The 19186-nt window shown below is 37.2% G+C and overlaps 1 protein-coding gene across 5 annotated transcripts in view; it reads left to right on the plus strand.

Moving 5' to 3' along the window:
- ARID2 (AT-rich interaction domain 2) overlaps nt 1-19186 on the plus strand; it is a 109472-nt gene that overhangs the window by 88462 nt on the left and 1824 nt on the right. For 3 of the 5 annotated variants that reach the window (XM_087765155.1, XM_087765158.1, XM_087765157.1), the window contains 5 exons: nt 6447-6595; nt 12043-12181; nt 12281-12366; nt 16685-16814; nt 16905-16996. In XM_087765155.1, the coding sequence (XP_087621281.1) occupies nt 6447-6595; nt 12043-12181; nt 12281-12366; nt 16685-16814; nt 16905-16996 (596 nt within the window). The remainder of the gene's footprint in view (nt 1-6446; nt 6596-12042; nt 12182-12280; nt 12367-16684; nt 16815-16904; nt 16997-19186) is intronic. The other 2 variants (XM_087765156.1, XM_087765154.1) reach the window with 1 other exon arrangement.

Here is a 19186-nt window from a genome sequence, read left to right on the forward strand (position 1 = left end):
TCTGAGAGGAGATAGAGCTGGCACTTCACTTTCTTGGCTTCCTTTTCTTCTATTTCTGTGTTCCCTGCTCCTGGATTATTGCTTTCCTGAGGCATTGTGCTGGACCAGTGGATGAAAAAGAAATGAGCAATTACCTACTTGTACATTTTCTTTTCTTTTCCACTTTTTCTTACTCCTCTTCAAACGCCTCCAGAACATCTGTTGAATGTAACCATGTTAGTTTGTCCCAATTGGTGTGTGTTTTGAAGGAATGCTGTGATATCAGGCCAAGTTCCTAGAAATGAGCAAATCTGATTTAAATTGCCTTATCTGACTTTTAAAGTAATCACTTTCCTGCTCATCACTGTCATCCCCTCATAAACAATGCACTCCTGTTTCTCTTAAGGCCGCCTACTTGAAACACGCTTGTGTGGAAATTTAGGTGGCAAAAACTGTGTGAGCATTGCCTTAACTGTTTGCTCCTGCTCTCTGTTGATTGGGAAGCTGAGAATTACCATGCACCAGAAAGCAGGTGTGTAGCCCCGGGAGGTGTAATTCATTCCTAGCCACAGAGCAAATGAGTTTCTCAGCTGGAAGTACTGAAATACAGAATCTCTGTGCTTTTATTGCTCTTCACTTGTGAAGAACACTGTTGCAAGGAGACTTAAACCTCAGTAATCTAACAACAAGAAAAGAACATCTATTTTAGTGCCTACCTATCCTCCTGACCCCTTCCTGACACTCAAATCCTGCTATATTCGTTTTCAGCTTATAAACTACCTTTTTATATATGTTCATTATCAGGAAGAAGCGAAACATAAAATTTTCAGTAATACTGAACTGTAAATCCTATGATACTTTAAAAAATATTTTTACTAATAATTAACTGTTTAATGTTGAGTTAAATGTATTTACTGTGGGTGTGTACATATTAATGGTGGGAGAAAAAATGCAGCGTAATGCTTTTAAACTGCATACAGCTCTATATTTCAACAAGACCCCCATCATGCTGGGATGCACTGTATTCTCCTGCTGATGGCACGGTAGGCCTTTTAAATAAAATGGGCAGGTGTCATGCTAAAATAGAGTTATGCATTAATACATAAAGGGAATGGCACCATTCATGAAACAGAGGTGGAGGCCATTTCTGGCCCCAAGCCATAGGGTTTGTTATCCTGCCACACAGGGAGCTCATGTGCCCAAATGGAGGAGCTCCTATGTATAAAAATAAATCAGTATCTTTTGTAAACAGTCCATTCTGGTTAGCAGAAAACTTAGCTTTACTGTTAGCTTTCATGACTATGCTGGACTTCCTTTTTTTTTTTTTTTTTTTTTCCTTCCCCCCCCCCCCCCAGTCTAAAGTCACCCAGTCTAGAGATAAAAGCTCCTTCTGCTTATTAAAACTAGGCTGTAGTATCTGTTCTGTAAGTAGTCTGTACAGATATTAAGAGTGTGTATTTAGGTACTTCTAAGAGTTCAGTGCAAACTGTACTGTTGGGGCAAGATCAGCCACATCAATGCAGAAGTGTGTCCAAGAAACCAGAATCTTAAGAGGACCATCTGTATTGTTTTATATTTTATTTATAATACCAACGTGTAGGGTAGTAACAGATACTATTTTTAGAGTCTGTACTTAAGACTAGCTCTTAAAATTTTGCTTGAATTTGAGCACTGTCTCATATTGCAACACTTCACTAACTTTTTTTTTTTACTTTTTTTTTTTTACTTTATATGCTTGAATTTGTAATTCTTTTGAAGACTGCTGTCAAAGAATTTTCTTTCCAAATAAATTGGATGAGTGACCAAACAGGTGCCTTCAACGTAAGCATCAGGGATGTAGTTCAAGAAACATACTTTGAAAGTAGTATAGCCAGCATTGTTAGCCTTGGCTACCCATCACATTTATCTCTGTTGCAACATATTCCGGTTTTCATTGGCCCAGGGAGCAAGATGGAAGACTATTCTTTAAAGCATCCTTATCTGCATTTTAACAGTCTCTAACAGGCTCTTGATGAGGCTAATACCTTGTTGCTATCTTTTATGTGCTAAATTCAAAAGTGTCATTTTTATCTTGAAGATAAGAAATGACTGTAGTTAAATGTAACTGGTGAAGTTAAGGTTAATTAAAGATAAAGTTAAGAGAACTGGAAAGAATAAGTTTAAGTTGTCTCCACTTTTTACTTTGTACCTCAAAGAATTCTTTATGCATATAGTCACAGCTCTCTATTGTACAGGAATTGCCATAGCTGGATAACAAAAAAAGCTGCTTTCTGGGATGAAATTGCACCTGAGCCAGAACCTGCTATGATGGGAAGTCCATTGCAGGGATCCTCATGGCTCTTACTTACCAGGCAGCTTCAGTTCAGCTGGGCTTACCAGCTATGGTTCAGCATTTGCCACGTCTTCATGTTGGACCTTGCCTTCAGCTCTGATACCAAGTACGCTCCTGGTAGAAGAAACATGGTGCTAGAAGAGCCTATCTGATTCCAGTCTAGCCCAGTGGAGCTCAGCATGGCACAGTCTCCACGCGAGAACAAAATTGACCTAGGAAGCTGAACAACTGCATTTACACAGCACTGAACCTGAGCCAATACAGGCCACAGCTGGTGGTGTGTTTGAGATGTCCTTGATTTGCAGTGCAGGTAAAGAGCCCACAAGTAATGGAACAGTGACTGTGGTTGTTTTTTCTGCTTTCCTTAGTATATGGTCAGTCAGGTTTTATCTCTGTGATGCAACCTGCGTAACAGCCAGCTTTGCACAGAAGATATTGAAGTTACAGAAATCCTAACTTTTATCATCAAATTTTGCATCTGTGCCCCAGCAGTGCAAGCTAAGAGACATGGCTTGGGTCAAAATCTTGCTGCCAAGACCCTAGTAATCAACAACAGGGAAAACAGAAAAGCTCCCGTAAAGCATGTAAAGGAATTCAGAAGTCAAATTCAGAACTTGTTATTTTAGGGGTTGCCATCAGAAACTGGATTAAAGAAAAGAATGAAGTTGACAGAGAATGGCATTTCTGTGCCTGTTTTCAAAAAGTTGCTTCAGACTGCCCTGCATATTGTTACCTTCCATGATGAAGTAATTTCTTTGTGCAGTGTATTGGTTTTGGCTCCTTTAACACAATTTGTTATGTTCTGGGGCACCCAGAAACATGTCAAGTGTGGTTACTGGCAGGTCAGTTTATGGGGAATTAATTGTCATTTAGGGCAAACTTTGCAGAGTATCTTAGATCCTTTGAGGCAGGAAATCACTAAATATAATGCTTTCTTTATATGTGTGTGTGTATATAACGCAAATATATATTTAGCTGCTCTGCTTCTGTTAAGTGTTTAGTTTCTCAAAAATTTTTATATTTATATCCTGCATAAGGACTCTTAAGTCCTTAAAGTGGCACTCAGTGAACTTAGGGAAGGGGTTATATGATTTGGTTATGTATTTCAAAAAAAGAGATTGGTGATGCTGCTGGAGGTACCTTTCAGTCCCAAGATCCAGTGAGATCTGATTTGCAAAAGTGCCAAGTGGTGGCAATTGCAAATCATATCATGGAGAGGTCTAATCTGAATATAAAAAGATGCTACGAAATGCTTTCAACTGTACTAGAGTACTGGGCGTTTGATTTCCTGAGGAACCTGGAATCATTAAATGTTTTTGCTAGAGGAGGAAATTTTGTGAAATTTTTATGCCATGGGGAAATTTTTTTCAAGGTTACTTCTCCCAGAAAGACTTTATTAGGAAAAATTAAATGTCTATCATAGTTCTGTATGTTAAAGAAATAAGTGAGTTTACGTAATCGTTGCATATCAGTACTGTAAGTAGGTCGCACATAGCAAGTATTTCTAGGTACGTTTCTGGAAAAAAGGAGTTTCATTTCTGAAAAACAGACTATACCAAATTTTAGTGATTACGTATATCATGCATTACTAAACTGATAACACGAAATCTGAGGAGGGAGAAAAAGAAAACAAAAATTAGAAGTATTTCTGATCTCTTGAACAAAGAGAGGAAAGCTTTGAGATGTTTGAACATAGAACTTATGTTTCTAAAATAAAACCTAGGAAAACAAATGTAACTTCACTTCATCTGTTGATTTTAAAATACAATCAGCACAGTTAATAGGCAAGCAATAAATCTGACTTAAAAATACATGGAAGGTATAACCACCTAATGCTACAAGTTTGCATGAAACTACTTCGTGGTACAGCAGTAATAAGAGAATTTTAAAAAACAGCAATTATTTTACACATTTCTTTTAAATTTATCAGCTTCTTTTTCCTCACTAAAAAAAAAAGGAGTAGAAAGAAATCGGAGGGAAAACAGAATTTTAACTTTTTGTCCTGAAAATTGTTTCCCTTTCTGTGCTCTTTCATTTTCAGCATGTAACATTTTGTGTTGTATAGCTCAGATCTCCTTGTTTAAAATAAACAATTTTTTAATGAGATGGTATTAAAACCTTTGAATACCACTAGGAGAGCTTGCCAGAAAAACCCTTGAGAAAATTCATAATTCTGGATTAATTGCAGGGTTTGCTTAGAATGGAGTAAATAATACATGAACCACACATTGAATGATGAGAAGTAAATGAAATACTGAATTCATTCAGTAAGCTCACTCTCTCTCCAGCAGATCAAATGAGGCAGAAGTTCTATAGGGATAAAAACTCACATAAAGACCGTCATAGTGTGTTGATACCAGGATGCCAAGTGAAGATTGCAAAACAAGCTGTATGGCTGACACTCGATGATTTTACTTTCAGCTTCACTTTAAAAATCCTTTGTTAAAGGGATGTTGATCTTGAAAGGCTCCACTTGTGTTTACCTTTTGTTAAAAGATACATTGTGAAGATTCATTACCCAATCTGTAAAATAGCTTAGAGGTCTTTAGATGAAAATCATTGCAGAATTCAAAATAATTTGTAGTTACGACTAATGGACTCAAGAGTCCTTTCTTACAGCTTTTCACACACGCAGATCACAGGCATCATACAATAGTTGTGTGGTGTTCAGGAGTTTCACTCAGTTTTGTCTTTTTTTTTCCAGGATTTATGCTTGGACATGGGAAGGGTTTTGGTTTTGATGAGGCTTTTTTGCTGTCCTTTTGGTCATGTTATTAGCCTTGTACAATCTGTGATAGTTAGTAACTCGTTACCTTGTGTGACTGTTGTCCACAATGCCAGTAGAGAGCAGCAGGAAGAAAACTTAAGATCAGTATGCAAATGAAATGTCAGAAGTTGCACTTAACTGTTTCTTCGTAGTTAAAAGTCTAAAGCTATTCAGTAACAGAGCTGTAAGGATGTAAACAGAGTATTGTGTGCACCATTTAAAAGTGCTTCTTTTATAATATTCTTAAAGACAGACTTTGAAAGTAGTTTTGTTTGGTCTCTTTTAAGGAGTGTTATGTTCCTTTTCTAACAGTAGGGAAAAAAAGGATGTTAGGTCTTCATTACTAGATAACATTCAAAAGCTTAATTTTTTTATTGTCATCGTCTTTATAAACATCTTGCTGGCCAGAGCCTTCTAGGAAAAAAGAAAGAAGAGAAACAGTATTCTGGCATAAACGCTGCTGAAATGGGGAAGTCCAGCATTCGGTATCTATTATTCAGAAAAAAAAAATTGCATATTTTGGCTTTGTTTTTAACTTTTTTTAGGTCACTTTTCAGATAATTTTTATACACTGTTAAAATAAGTGTCTTGTAATATTGTGGGGGAGCATGGGGAACATCTTTTTCCTTTCTGAAATGTTTGTATTTCACTGTATACAAGTTGTACGGTATGTTTAGGCATTCTGGGCATGTGGTGTTCTGTATAAGAGTACATGTGCTGGCTGGTTTTACAGGAGCTTAAAGAATAATATAATTTGCCAAGTTTTATAGAGAAAAAGGTATGTCATAGTTTGAGCCTACTGGTCTTTCATAGTGTTTCTTCAGCATTGTTCGATTTACCTTTTCTTACACGCTCTGTAACACAGGCTGATGTGTACTAATGCGGGAGTTCAAGAATTCCACAGATGCAGCACATAAAACCATTTCCTCAAAGAATGTAAAGCAGTTTTAGATGTGTCAGTGCTCATTTTACTTCTTTTAACCAATATTTTCTCCTACATTTACATAGGAAAGCAAACTACTCCGTGTGCCGATGATATTGCAACCCCTTGAGTTAGCAAAATAATGCTAACCTTTGCTCCACTAGTGCCATTGAGAAATTCCTTTGCAGTCATAATTCTGTATTTGAATTTGGGCATAAGGTTTAGTAATTTGAATATTAGAAACTTCTGCATAAATACTGCAGTGTAAAACTTGTATGTCTCTCATGTTATTGTGTCTATTAATGCTTTTTTGGAGTTCAAAGTGTTAAAATCTGAAAACTTGTGGTTGATTAAAGTGTAAAAGAAAAGATCTTCGAACAAACAGTAAACTATATGTCAAGTCTAGAAATAAGCCCTGTTTAAAACTGTTTTAACTTTTTCTACAGAGCACACCTGCAACGTCGATACCAACAGTGCAAGTACAGGGCCAGCAGATCAATTTGCAGCCGCCTTCGTACACTGCAGCAAGTCAGCATGCAGAGCAAATGAAAAAACCTGGACAGAACTTCATGTGTCTGTGGCAATCTTGTAAAAAGTAAATGGCTCCTTTATTTAACTACCTTTTACTAATATGTAACAGATGCTTGTATACAGAAGGTGATTCTACAAGTTCTAGCCATTCTGTTTCCTTAAGTTACCTTATATTTTGTCAGTGGGGAAAAGAAAAAGTGAAAAGTGTTGAGGAAGCTGAAGCTGAGATGGGGGAGTGCAAGACATTCTCAATCATACTTCAGAGCATAAAATGAGTATTATGTGGTTTTCTTTTTAATATATTGATTCTTCAGTAATAAAATATTGTCATGTAGTTAAGTTAAAAAAAATTCCTAGCTCTGTTCTCTGTATTGCAAATACAAAAATAGTTGTTGTATTCCAGTTACAAATCATGTCTTGACATTTTCTTGTGTTTCCAGCTTTTAATCTTTCTTGTGTTTCCGGTTTTGCAAGAGCAGGGTGTTGCGCTTCTATGTCCTGGTCAAAGTCTTATTTAGATTATGACTAATTTTAGTAATTATGGTACCGTTTGCGTGCCACAGGACACCATTGTCATGAAAGGAAATAAAAAGGAACTTAGCCTTAAGACTAGACAGCAACGATTAGACTTTTTTTTTGGTTGTTGTTGTTGTCCTTAAAAGAGAGAGGAGTCAGCCTGCAGACTTTTGGATGTAGGCTTATAAAAACACGATACTACCCTTGTTATCAGTTTGTATATCTTGATATTGATTTTTAAAATAACTTAGGTTTGTGAATATGCTTAGTTTTCAGTGAAGGGTACAGATTGGTGAAACAAATTGTTGTCAAATAGCCACTTTGAAAACAGTGAGAGAAATTGCATAACGTATAGGATGGGCATGAAAAAGGGTGAGACACTTCATCGTTGTAGAACAAGACAAAGGGAGCATAAAGATGGGCTGATTTGGCAGAAAGCTGGTGTGTAGACATTCAGAAAGTTGGGGTGAAATGATGGAGAAGTTCAAATGTGGAACTGATGCTGAAAATGAGGCATTTGAACAGAAGTAGAGGACTACTGAAGGATAGTTAATCTGTAGTCCCCTGAAGCTGTAATTTCTGTTTCTTTCATTCCTTACAAACATAATTCAAAGATCATTAAGGCAATGCAAGACATACGGATTTTAGATAAGACTCTGACTGGTACTGTAGAGACCTGGCACTTTTTAAATCATTGCCCTGTTTTCACCTTAAAAGTGCTTTTTGTTTCTTTGGTAGGTGACACTTCTCTACATAAGAAATACATGTAAGGCTTTACTTACTTTTTACTTCACTCCTTTACTATTAAGAAATATAACCATAGAGCTGTACTCTACTGGCTGCAGAATAGATGCATAAACACCTGTGCTGGTACAAGAGCGGGTTATACTGAGGTGGAAATGAAAAGCTGGGGCGGTTCCTTAGCAGAAGCCTTGCCAATTTATACCATCTTGAAGAGTTTGCTGAACTACAGTTTTGAAGCATAAGTTAGTCACCAACTTTCTTCTATGTCTGAAGTTAATGTAGGATGAGTTGTGTGGAGTTGAGGTGACATCTACCCATGGAACAAGCTAATGTCACATGTGAACTAGGATATGAATATGTGCAGACAAATTTTAGGGCAGGAGGAGGAACAATACAATTATGATTACTTTACATTATCAGTCTTTTTGTGAGTCTTTCTTAAAATGTTATTCCAGTAAGTTTTCCTGAGACTGAAGTTAAGGACTACGAAGCCCATATTTTACAAGTTGATGTCTGCGTTTTATTTCAAAGATAGTCTATTATTTCCATTGCTTTAGTTTCTCCTGTTGTTACTTACTATACTGGATTTTTTCATGGTTAAGTTTCATTATTTTCAAAAGCCTTCAGAGATTTTGTATTGATAGATTGTAATCCATGTGGCACACGCCTCTTGTTCTTATGCTGTCTCTCACTTTTAAAATATTCGTTTCAGCTCTAGCCTAAAACAGTTTAGATAAACATTACACTCGGCATTCTCTGTGGTGAAGAGAGAACCAAAATGTTAAGTTAGCGTCTTCCTCAGATGTATATTGTTTATTCATATTCCTTCAACAGCCTGATTAAAAACAGGAGTATCAAATCTCCTGTGGGCTTCCTGCTTCTAACAGACATAAAGAAAAATCTGGAATTGCCACCTGTTATTGCAACTGTTTTATTTATAGCTCTTAATCTTAGCTGTTTTTATTGAGTTGTTTAAGCAGGAACCAAGAATATTCTTTTGAGTGGGTCATTAGTCTATGTGAACTTGACATCCTCCGCTTGGTTTCGTTCATGATTGCTTAGCAGGTTTTTTTCCTAGGTATTAAGCAGGCAGGTTCATCATAGTAGAATGACAGAACAGTGTTTCTTTTGTTGTGTTCACAATTAACTGGAAAGATATGACAGGAGGCAAATTTGATAGTTATTTGCACCTGTTTCTCTATGCATGTTCTTTAGTTTAGCTCTCACAACGTATTTGCATTGAGTTTCCCTTCCAGGATGTATTGCAGAAGGCAGTGAAGGCCTTCAAAAACCTTTTACTGAGAATCAGAATAAATACAAATAAATAATATGTTCTTTTGCTACTCGCTAACTTGGCTGCTGCAGTCAGCAACATTCCAGTGGCGTGGGTGTGGGTTCTGCTGTTTTGTTTTTTAGAACTGAATTAGGAAACATTATACGAAGATTTTGAAATAAAATGCAACAGATTGAGTAGTGTCCGAAGACCACATCCAGATCAGGCCCAATTATGCAAACAGTTGTAATGATTGGCCTCTCACAGGTGTATTCAGGTTTAGTATCTGAAGTGGAAGTAAAACTCTAAAAGGTGTCAGTCGGCATGCTACTTTGCACTGAGGATGTAACTCGTCAAAAGTAGGTGTTTCCCTTTGAAGTTCAGCTGTGTGCCAGTACTGCTAATTGTATTCAGCTTAATTTAAAAGCTGCCATTTTGTTTCACAGGTAGGCAGGAGATGTCTGCTCTTGAATTGCTTTGTATTTAAAAAGTAAATTGGAAATGCTATTGAATCTCCGCTGCCTGTCAAGTCAGCTATTAGTTTAATGTTCTGTTCAGCAGCTGAACAGAATGATGGAGAAATTACGTGGGAAACAAGAGTCTAGACTCAACTGACCGTATTCTTGGTACTTAAGCTTTTTTTTTTTATTATTACTATGTTTAGGTGTTTCTTTAAGTAAAAATGTTTTTTCTCTACAAAGTGGTAGTAAATTTGCATCTTCTTACATCAGTGATTGAAGTATAACACTGAATGCATTATACAGTGAATGAACCAACACAGCTGAATTAGCTTTATTTTTCTTAAAGCCTTGCCATGTTGAATAAAATGTTTTAAACTACATTTTGGGTTTCACTTACGCTATGAAATTTGTTTCATCCACGCCAGGAATTAGTTATAAATAAGTTTGTGCCAGGCTTAAGTTTACATACTGACTTTCCTCTTTATTGTGGAAAGATATCTTTCTGTCCTCTGAAACATCAACTTTTAATGTTGAGCCAATGTAGATGTAAAACATTTTATTTTCATTTCCGGCTATTGCCTATCTGGACCAACAGCAAGAGGCAGGTATTTCTCCTTCCCAGCTTCCCTTCAGTAAGAGCTGACTGGCATGGAAAAGATGAATGCTTTTTAAGAGAGTAGTATTTATTGCCTATGCAGAAGGTAATCGCTGTATTACAGGTGGTTATTGCAGTAGGATTCATTTTATAACTAAGACTTGTCTCTGGGTGAAGTAGCTCTTTGACACCTTTATGGGGTTCAGGTAACAGTATCTGTACGCTTACGCCTGCATATTGATTGCAAGTATGTTTGTATAATGGACAGTACTGAAACGAGCGGTAGGATGTGGAAGGAGGTGGCTGGATCAAAGCACCTACTCATCTGCATCGTATGCTGGGAGTTCTGACTTGAACTTGTCCATAAATGACTGCTGTAGGTTTAAAGTGTTGCTTCATCCTTGGCTGCTTGCTTATAAAGCTCTGATTGGAGGTCATCTCCCTCTTGGCGCTGTTCAGCCCAGGGAGTTCAGTCAACCGTCTTAACACAAATACTTTTCTTGTTAACTGAAACTAAAATACTGGCATGTGAACCGGAGTGGCTGAGGTGGGTGCATGTGTTTCCTCTTTGGTAGGACTGCTGTGCCAGTGGCATCCATCCAGCAAGTGTGTGAAGACAGCTGGTGGTAATGACTTCCCAAATGGCAGCAGCTAGGTTTCTAGACCTCTTCTGTCCAAGACTTAAGTGGGTGTTGATGGGCTGGGTTAGTTGTGTCGAAATGAATTGCAAGCAGCGAAGTCTTTCATTTATTTTGGCCATTTTTTCCTCTGTTGAAGTAAGGGATGTAATTTGTAACACTTGAGATATGTTGTAAGGTGTATCTAGACTAAAAAAAACCCACGCTTTGAGTCATTCACTATTTTCATTTAATATTGTTTGAAATATAGTGGTTCTCCATTACAATCTGATATATGTTAAAATAACACATCTTTTGTCTACGTGACAATTTGAAAATACAGATCTAAGAACTGTTAAGAACTGTTGACTCACCAGTATTTTGAGGTGGCATTCACAGTGAGTTGTAACTTTTCTACCACTTTGAAATGGAAGAAAGCCCTTATTGGGCTGAACTCACTGTAAGGTTATGTCACACCTGAGCTCTCACCAAGTAGAACATACAGAAAACCCAGAATATACTGTCGAGTGTTACAGGGCCAGGCTTAGGACAACTTCATCTTTTCTATTGATGCAGAAGCCCTTCATTTGCTGAAATACCTCATGTCCTGTGCTTTGGGGCTGTCGGCAGTCAAAGTGTTTGGCAAAGTTTGAGGTTTTAGAAAGTCTTTTAAAAACTGAGGTTTAAGTGAAGATGTTAAAAAAGGGTCACATAAATGACATTTTTCAGCTTCTGTGTGCATCAGGAAATGACATCTAGCCTTTTTCCCGATATTTAGAATTCAGGTGCTAAAGAGCACTAATTTTAGATTGATCTCTTATTCCATCAGTTTTGACAGGCGTGCAGTATTGAGAGCAAATAGGATGAATGGTGTGCATCTCTCTTTCCCAATTAAAGTTTAAATAAGGTCTGAGTATGACTGCCAGTAAAGAAGGAAAATAGGAAAAGGAATGCATGAAACCCAACTTTTTTAGCTGTTTATTACTGTATTTTGCTTGTATTGCAGAGAATGGATCTGTTGGAATTAACATGCATTATTTCTTTGGTAAAGTATAATTGTAAGAATAGAAGCATGATATTTCAATTGGATTTGGCAAAACCAGATTGCCATTTATTGGTAGCTCACTGGTTATATATGTATGTGTTTTTCCTTTTAAAACTCGATTACTTCATTTATCAATGCATGTCTCATTTCAGAAAATAAAAACGTTTAGCCAGTATGGGTTTATGTTTGTGATATTTGTGCTTTACCATTAACTGGGAAAAAACCCCAAACTTTAAATTCTTCTCCCCCTCTTTTTGTAGGTGGTTTCAAACACCATCACAAGTTTTTTATCATGCAGCAACTGAACATGGAGGAAAAGATGTCTACCCAGGGCAGTGCTTATGGGAGGGATGTGAACCTTTCCAGCGGCAGAGGTTTTCCTTCATTACCCATTTACAGGTGCAGATTTTCTTTCACATACTACTTCAGAAAATGGTAGGAATTTCATGGTAAATATTCACACACCTTTCTCACCGTCTTTCTCTTTTCCCCAAACAGGATAAGCACTGTTCCAGAGATGCTTTGCTTGCAGGATTAAAGCAAGATGAACATGGACAAGCAGGAAATCAGAAGCCTTCCAATAAGTAAGTAGACCTGAGCCTCATTAGCAGTAGTGAAAATAAGAGGATTAGAAATTATTGGAAGAATTTGTGTATTTATAACTTGGCTTATCAGGTGAAACTCTACATATATAGAGTCTATAACAGTAATCACATTTGGGGTCCATTACAGTAAGACAAAATGGGCAAAAGAGGGAATAGATTCTGATGGGGGAGATGTGGTTGCAGTTATCATAAAAAGAACGGGTAATTCTTTAAGGTATATGGTCAATACTCTGTGGTGAACATTGTTCTCAACATATTCTCCTGGTTTTTCCCCATTGGACAGCATTTTATAACTTCTGTTGTAACAGGAAGGTGCTTGTAATCCAAATGGAAAGTTATTTGTTGTGTACAGTTCAGCTGTTTCATACAGTTGAGATGGCTTGTCTTGTAACTTGCTGTATTCCTTCCAGTTTTGTGGTCTAAATTTGGGCTGATTTAATCCACGGTCTCTTGTAATAAACTTCCTTTTATACGAGCAAACAAGATAAATACCAACTGCTCTGAGTCTTCTAATTTTGTGCTGCTACCTGGAATCAGATTTTGGCTCTCCTCTTTCCCACAATGATTTCAACCATCTGGAATTAATATTGGAGAGTGCAGCCCCATTGCTGTGGGGGTTGTGGGGATGGTTATGTTAATATTGGAGTTATTCAGGGTTCAGTTACTTGTGTAAGTGTATTAAGACTAGGTCTTTGTTAGTAACTAACTGGAATCTCTTTGTTGCAAGCTAAAGATGTAATTACACGGTCCCAGGCAGATTTTTGCAGTCTGTTCTGTGGCTAGTTAAATTGCTACCAAGCTGCTGGAGGCAGCAGAGAAAGTTGAGTATGAAAGCTGAGAAATTTAATTTGGGAGTCCTTTTATTTTTTAATATAAACAAACTTCTTAACACAGACTTATGATTGCTTTATGGTGCCTTGTTTCATTACACTGAACAACATTCAGACCTCTGAAAACCACAAAATGAAGAATGATGGTAATGTAGTCTTAAATATTTGGTAAGTGGGAAGCGTAGGGCTGATACCATCTACTAGCATGTTATGATCTCAACTCTGCCTTTTCAAAAATGTTCCATCACACAGATAACATCCAGTAGCTCTGTGTCCTCACAGGTTTCTTTAAAATTGGCACAGGTACTCATACTAGAAAAAAACATTCATACATCCCCTCCTCTAAGGCAGAATTCCCTAATTAGGTCAGATTCAGAAAGTAGGAATTTATATGCATAACCAGTTCTCACTGAAGTATAGAGGCCGCGGTATCACAAGATACTAAGGATGTGATTTCAGAAGTTGACATAAGAGCATTCTATTACTCTCCCTGCCATCCCTTGTTCCTTCTCATGGCTACGCACTGCTTACAGTGAGAGAACTAGCTTTAGTTTTTGTCTGATTGCATAGTAAATCAATTCTGGTTTTGGAAAAAAAAAATCAATCAAAAAAAGTGGGTTTGCCAGATGAGTGGAATACACTTGCCTTACAGTCAGTTGAACACCAGTACAGGAGGTGGGTTGTAACAAAAGGAAGGGATGAGACCTTTCTCTGTCAGCACTCATGACAGTTAATACACTCACCTGTTTTATGAAATCATAGAGGTTCCCTGTCTTGTTGCTTTTACTCTTTTACCTCATGTGTCCATTACTCCTGTTTTACCAAAGAAGTAATCAACAAACAGGAATATTTTAATTATATGTAATGTGTAACCCACATAATCTTACAGGGCTGCCACAGAGTTATGTTTGCACAACTGAAAAGGGCATCCTGCTACATGAGGGAGACAAGACTTGATAATTTGCTTTCCAGAATCAGTGACTTGTCAAATGAAACCCTATGCTCGCTCCAACAGGTCACCTCAAGCTGGTTTACAAGGTCATGTCTGAAAGCTGACTTACAAGGTTTTGGCTTAATTTACTTTTTGTTGAGCCCTAGAAACTTGTCAGATATATCAGCACACCACTGATAGTCCACATGACTAAACCCTTGTATGGAGCTGAAACAACTTAAAAAAATGGTGCTGAGGTAAAGCATGTATAAACCATCAACTTTTAGGCATTAATTAGGCCAGCTGTCTTCACTTAATCCCTCACTGTTCAGTAAAACTACACCTACCTTGGAGCGTGCAGATAGAGTGAGTGTTATTGGTGCTGGAAGTAAAATCTGTGGAACACAGTGTAACAAACAAGGGCCCATTCCCCTACTCATTAATTTCTGTCTATCGTAACACCATACATACTTGAAAAAATCTGTAATGGCTTTTGCTAGAACCAGGTAGGCAAAGTTAAGCTGCATTACAGAGTTGGTTGTATACCTTAACTCTGTATTTCTTTGCTTTTAAAGTTATATTATATTAACTCTTCCTCTTCTGGTTTTCAGAGGTAGCTGAATATTGCATTCTGGAAGGTCAGGTAGCACTAGCGATTAACTGTATGTTGACTGTAGCTTTGTGCATTTGAATCTTTTTGGATTCACATTAATTTTTTTTTCCTTGTTGCCACTGAAGCAAAGGTGGTAGCGTGAGCTACCAAAAATATTCTTCATGCACCATGGGAGTGGGGCAGGAGATAACTTTAAATCACAAGTTGAATGGTACAGTTTGAAGTTAAGTTGGTAATATAATTAAAGAAATTCAAGAAATCCAGATGTTTCTTGAGAGAGATACTTGCCCACAGACACAAGTCAGGCCACTTGATGTCTCAATAACTTTTTATTAACTTCCTTTTTTTTTTTTTTCCAAAATCAAAAAAAGGAGACAATTTTCTAATATCTTCCTAATTTATTGCAATTGTCCCTTTTTCAATATTTCTAGAATCAAGGCAGTAGTACTTCAACTTTTCTAAAATATAGTATGATAGCTGTTGAAGAGAGACATTCTGAACAGCCTCCCATTATGAATCCTTGTTCTTCTCAATATAAGCAAAACCAAAATGTTCCAGAAATTAAAAATGAAGATGATAATTAAGTCGTGGTACTCAGTCTCCTATAAACATATGTCATTGCCCAACAGTTTCTTAATTCAGCCCCTGCCCTTCTTCATTTACTTCATAAAGGTTTTCAAACTGTTATTTCCATTCAGGGGAGGATGACGGTGTGATTATAAGCTAAGTTTTTAGGGAGGAGTCTGTGTGTTACTACTTCTTAATTTTCTGTTTTGTGGTTTAAAACCACTCATATGAACCCTTTTTCTAATTTTTAACTAGGTTTCCTTGTTGTTAGAATTTCAGATTATGAAGAAAGTCTCTCTGAAAACAGAATTCAAGTTTTATTCTTAGAATATTTACTTAGAGTGAAAGATGGCTAAATAATGCTCTTACAGGCTAACTTTCATTTTTAAAAATAGAACATTTACATTTCATTTATGCTACCTTTGCAAGTAAGCACTACTGTGTATTTCTAGTACATTGAGATGTTCTAGTCAGGTTCTGCTAGGGTATTAAAAGACTTCATAATAATATTGTTCTATATATTGAAGTGTGGTGACATTTTTCACCATTGATACTGCAAAGCTTTCCTTTGAGATGACATTATGAGTCTTACTCATTAAGTGAAGTTGCATATTTGTACATTCTAAACTCTAATTGTATGAGTAATTTCAAAGTTTCACATGAAACAGAGCTTTGACTTCAGTGTTAATACTGAAAATGGAGAATTTGCTTCTGCTATGTTTGTTATTTGTACCAGCTTTATAAAATACCTGCTTAATTTATTAATCTCAGTCTGAAAGCTGCAGTAACAGGTAATTGGTTTTACAGATGTTTGATCTGATTAGATGTTTTATGTCTTAGATCATAACTTAAATCATTTTACTTTATATTACTCCTCACTAACCACAGTTAATATGTATTTTATATTATCTTAGTGTCTAATGGTCCCAATGAGCTGTGTCAAGTTTGAATAGCTATATTTTAAGGACATTCTCTGGCCAAATCTCAGATGACGTTTACATAGCTGCTATCACAGTTCCTGTTAAAAACTGTCTGATAAAACATTCCTTTAAATAGGTGCACTTCAGGAACTGGCTATGTCATTAGTACAATATATTACTTTTCCATCACAAATGTCATGGGTGATGAGCAGTACTTCGAGAAATGTTTTTTCACATACAATAAAGCCCATTACTCTTCTGAAGGCTTTACAATAAGGTTTATCTCTGTGGAAACAAAAGACAAATCGCACAAAGTATTAATGGATCTTTGTGTCTCTGTTCAGATAAGTTAAAAAATTGTCAAAATAAATTTTCAGAGTTGTTAATCTTCTAGAAAGTGGTGCAAAGCTTATTTTTATTAATTCTTTCTTTACTGATGTAGGCAGCCAGCTGCAGGGGGTACCGCCTCTACTCCCAGAGCACAGAAGGCCATTGTGAATCATCCGAGTGCTGCCCTAATGGCATTAAGGAGGGGATCAAGAAACCTTGTCTTCAGAGATTTCACAGTTAGTATTGTTTGACTCAAGTATTAGCCATAAATTGTTGCCTGCTACTGTTGGGCTTTTACATTTTTTTTTTTCTCTTTACTTTTGTAGGATGAAAAAGAGGGACCAATAACTAAACACATCCGATTAACAGCTGCCTTAATATTAAAAAATATTGGTAAATATTCAGAATGTGGTCGCAGGTAAGCATCATACGATTTTTCTAATACCAGTGGGCAATGTTGTTTCTGTTCTTTTAAGTACCAAACAATAGGTAGGTTTTACCTGTCCTTTAAAAAAACCCAATAAGTATTTTGGCAGTACAATTTCTCTATCAGTTCTGCACTGTTTAGTTACCCACATGAGTGCTCAGCATCATCTCACCTAAGAGAGTATTTGTGATCCAGACTTTTGAAATGTGTCTGGTAAATTTGACAGGTTAACTTTTTGGAGACAGATGAGAGAAGCCGTTGCTGTGGGTCTGTCCCTTTTCCTCCTGAAGGCAGTACTGCATGACTCTGAAAATTAATTCTTCCGTAAGCAACTTCACGTTGGCAGTACCCTTTTATCTCAACTTGAGAAAAGGGTGAATGAACTCCTACAAACATTTTCCTAAGTTGTGGAGTGACACACAGTTGCATTCCATACTTGCTGCCTCTCTGTTGCTTTCCCCTCCAAACTTGGGTTAACTCTAATAAATGACTCAGTCAGCTTTCCTCTCACTTGTAGAAGATCCTTCAGTAAGTTAATAGACCAATACTGACTGTGGTACTAAGTAGGGAATGTTCTTTATGATGCAGAAGGAGTAGTAGTTACTTACTGTGCCAGTAATCGCCATGCATGCTGCTTCTGTTTTTTCAAAGAATTTACAAGCTGAGTGTTTTCTTGGTTTTGTTTTGCATTTGTTTCTGCTTCATAATAGCAGAAGTAATTATTTCTTATTAGAATCTGTTGATTTTGTGTGTTCTTCAAAAACCTGTCAATAGGGCGGAATTTCCTAGTTGTATTTCTAAAGAAAAGAGTTTTGGTACTGGTTGTAGAAACCCTCCTGCTGTCTTCAGCTACCTAATTGAGGGTTGTAGTGAAGACAGAGACAAACTCTACTTGGAGAGTGTAGTGAAAGGGATGAGGGGAAACGAGCAGAGGTTGCAGCAAGGGAAATTCCAGTTAGATATTGAGTAAAAAAAAATAATCACAGGAGTTGATTGAGCATGGGAATAAGCTCCCCAAAGAGGCTGTGCAATCTCTATCCTCTTAAACAGTCAAAACCCAACTGGATATAATTTTCAGCAATGTGATCTAGCTAAGGAGTTGGCCCTGCTTTGAGCAGGAGTTGGACCACATAACGTCCAGAGGTTCCTTATAACCTGAATTAGTCTTTGATTTCAGTGTTCTCAGATTTAAGAAATCTTTTAAAGTTTAGACCTTTAAAGTATAATATTATTGAAGTATTTTTGTAGCAGTTTTCTAATGATTAAGTCTGAATATTCTTGTCTCTTTCAGTGTTAAAAACCCACAAAAAGTTCCATTATGTCAAACATGGTACAAGTTTTGACATTAACTTTACCATTGGTAGCATCCTCCAGTATTTTCCTCTGCCAGGTCCATGTAAATATGTATTGTATATGTGTCACAGAAATAGTGTTCCACATATTGATAACGTGTTTGTGGGATTTTCTGTGCTGTAGCGTACTCTTCTTCTATACAGGTGTTGGCGTTACTCATGGGCCATGATGGCCTGAATTTAGTTCTTGTTATTTAAGCACTCAGTTTCTCTCACAAGATGTAAATAAGTAGCTACTGAACAAAAGAAGGCTCAGTCTCCTCTGAAAGCTTTGCCTCATTCACTTTTTTTGAGTTAAACAACACAGCTGAAGATTATTTTTAAAGTGTGTGCCTTGTGCTTTGTCCTGAGAACCGGCTGATTTCCTTAATGATTTGTGCCATAGCTGTCAGTGATCATGAGGGACAATGCCCATCTCTGAGGCAGGGTCTTCCATTCGACAGTCTGGGGAACTGGGAATCCTTACCAGAGCGACAGTCGGTGGTGGTGGACGGAAGGTTTCTTAGTTACTGGACCAGCATTTGCCTGAGTTGTCTCACAATTTGTTATATTCACACCTCAGTTATTTTTACTTTAAGCTAGCAAGCTCAGGTGCTGCTAGCAATGTAGCCAACAGTGCCACACCTGCTTCGGTATTGACCTGATTTCTTGTGTGACTAGCGTTTCATTCTGAACTCCTTGCTCTGCCAGCTACACCAGTGGCAGTGACCACATTAACTGGTTTGGAGCTGGTCATAGCAAATTGGGGAAATCTTTCGTCTGAGATGCATAGTTTTAGTTCATCTGTGCAAATCTCTTGTTTCTCCCTGCCCTCCCCCCCACCCCAGCA

The sequence above is a fragment of the Nipponia nippon genome, unplaced genomic scaffold, assembly GCF_047370975.1.
Source record: "Nipponia nippon isolate SJK-2023a ecotype South Korea unplaced genomic scaffold, ASM4737097v1 scaffold_3, whole genome shotgun sequence".
NCBI classification, from domain to species: domain Eukaryota; kingdom Metazoa; phylum Chordata; class Aves; order Pelecaniformes; family Threskiornithidae; genus Nipponia; species Nipponia nippon.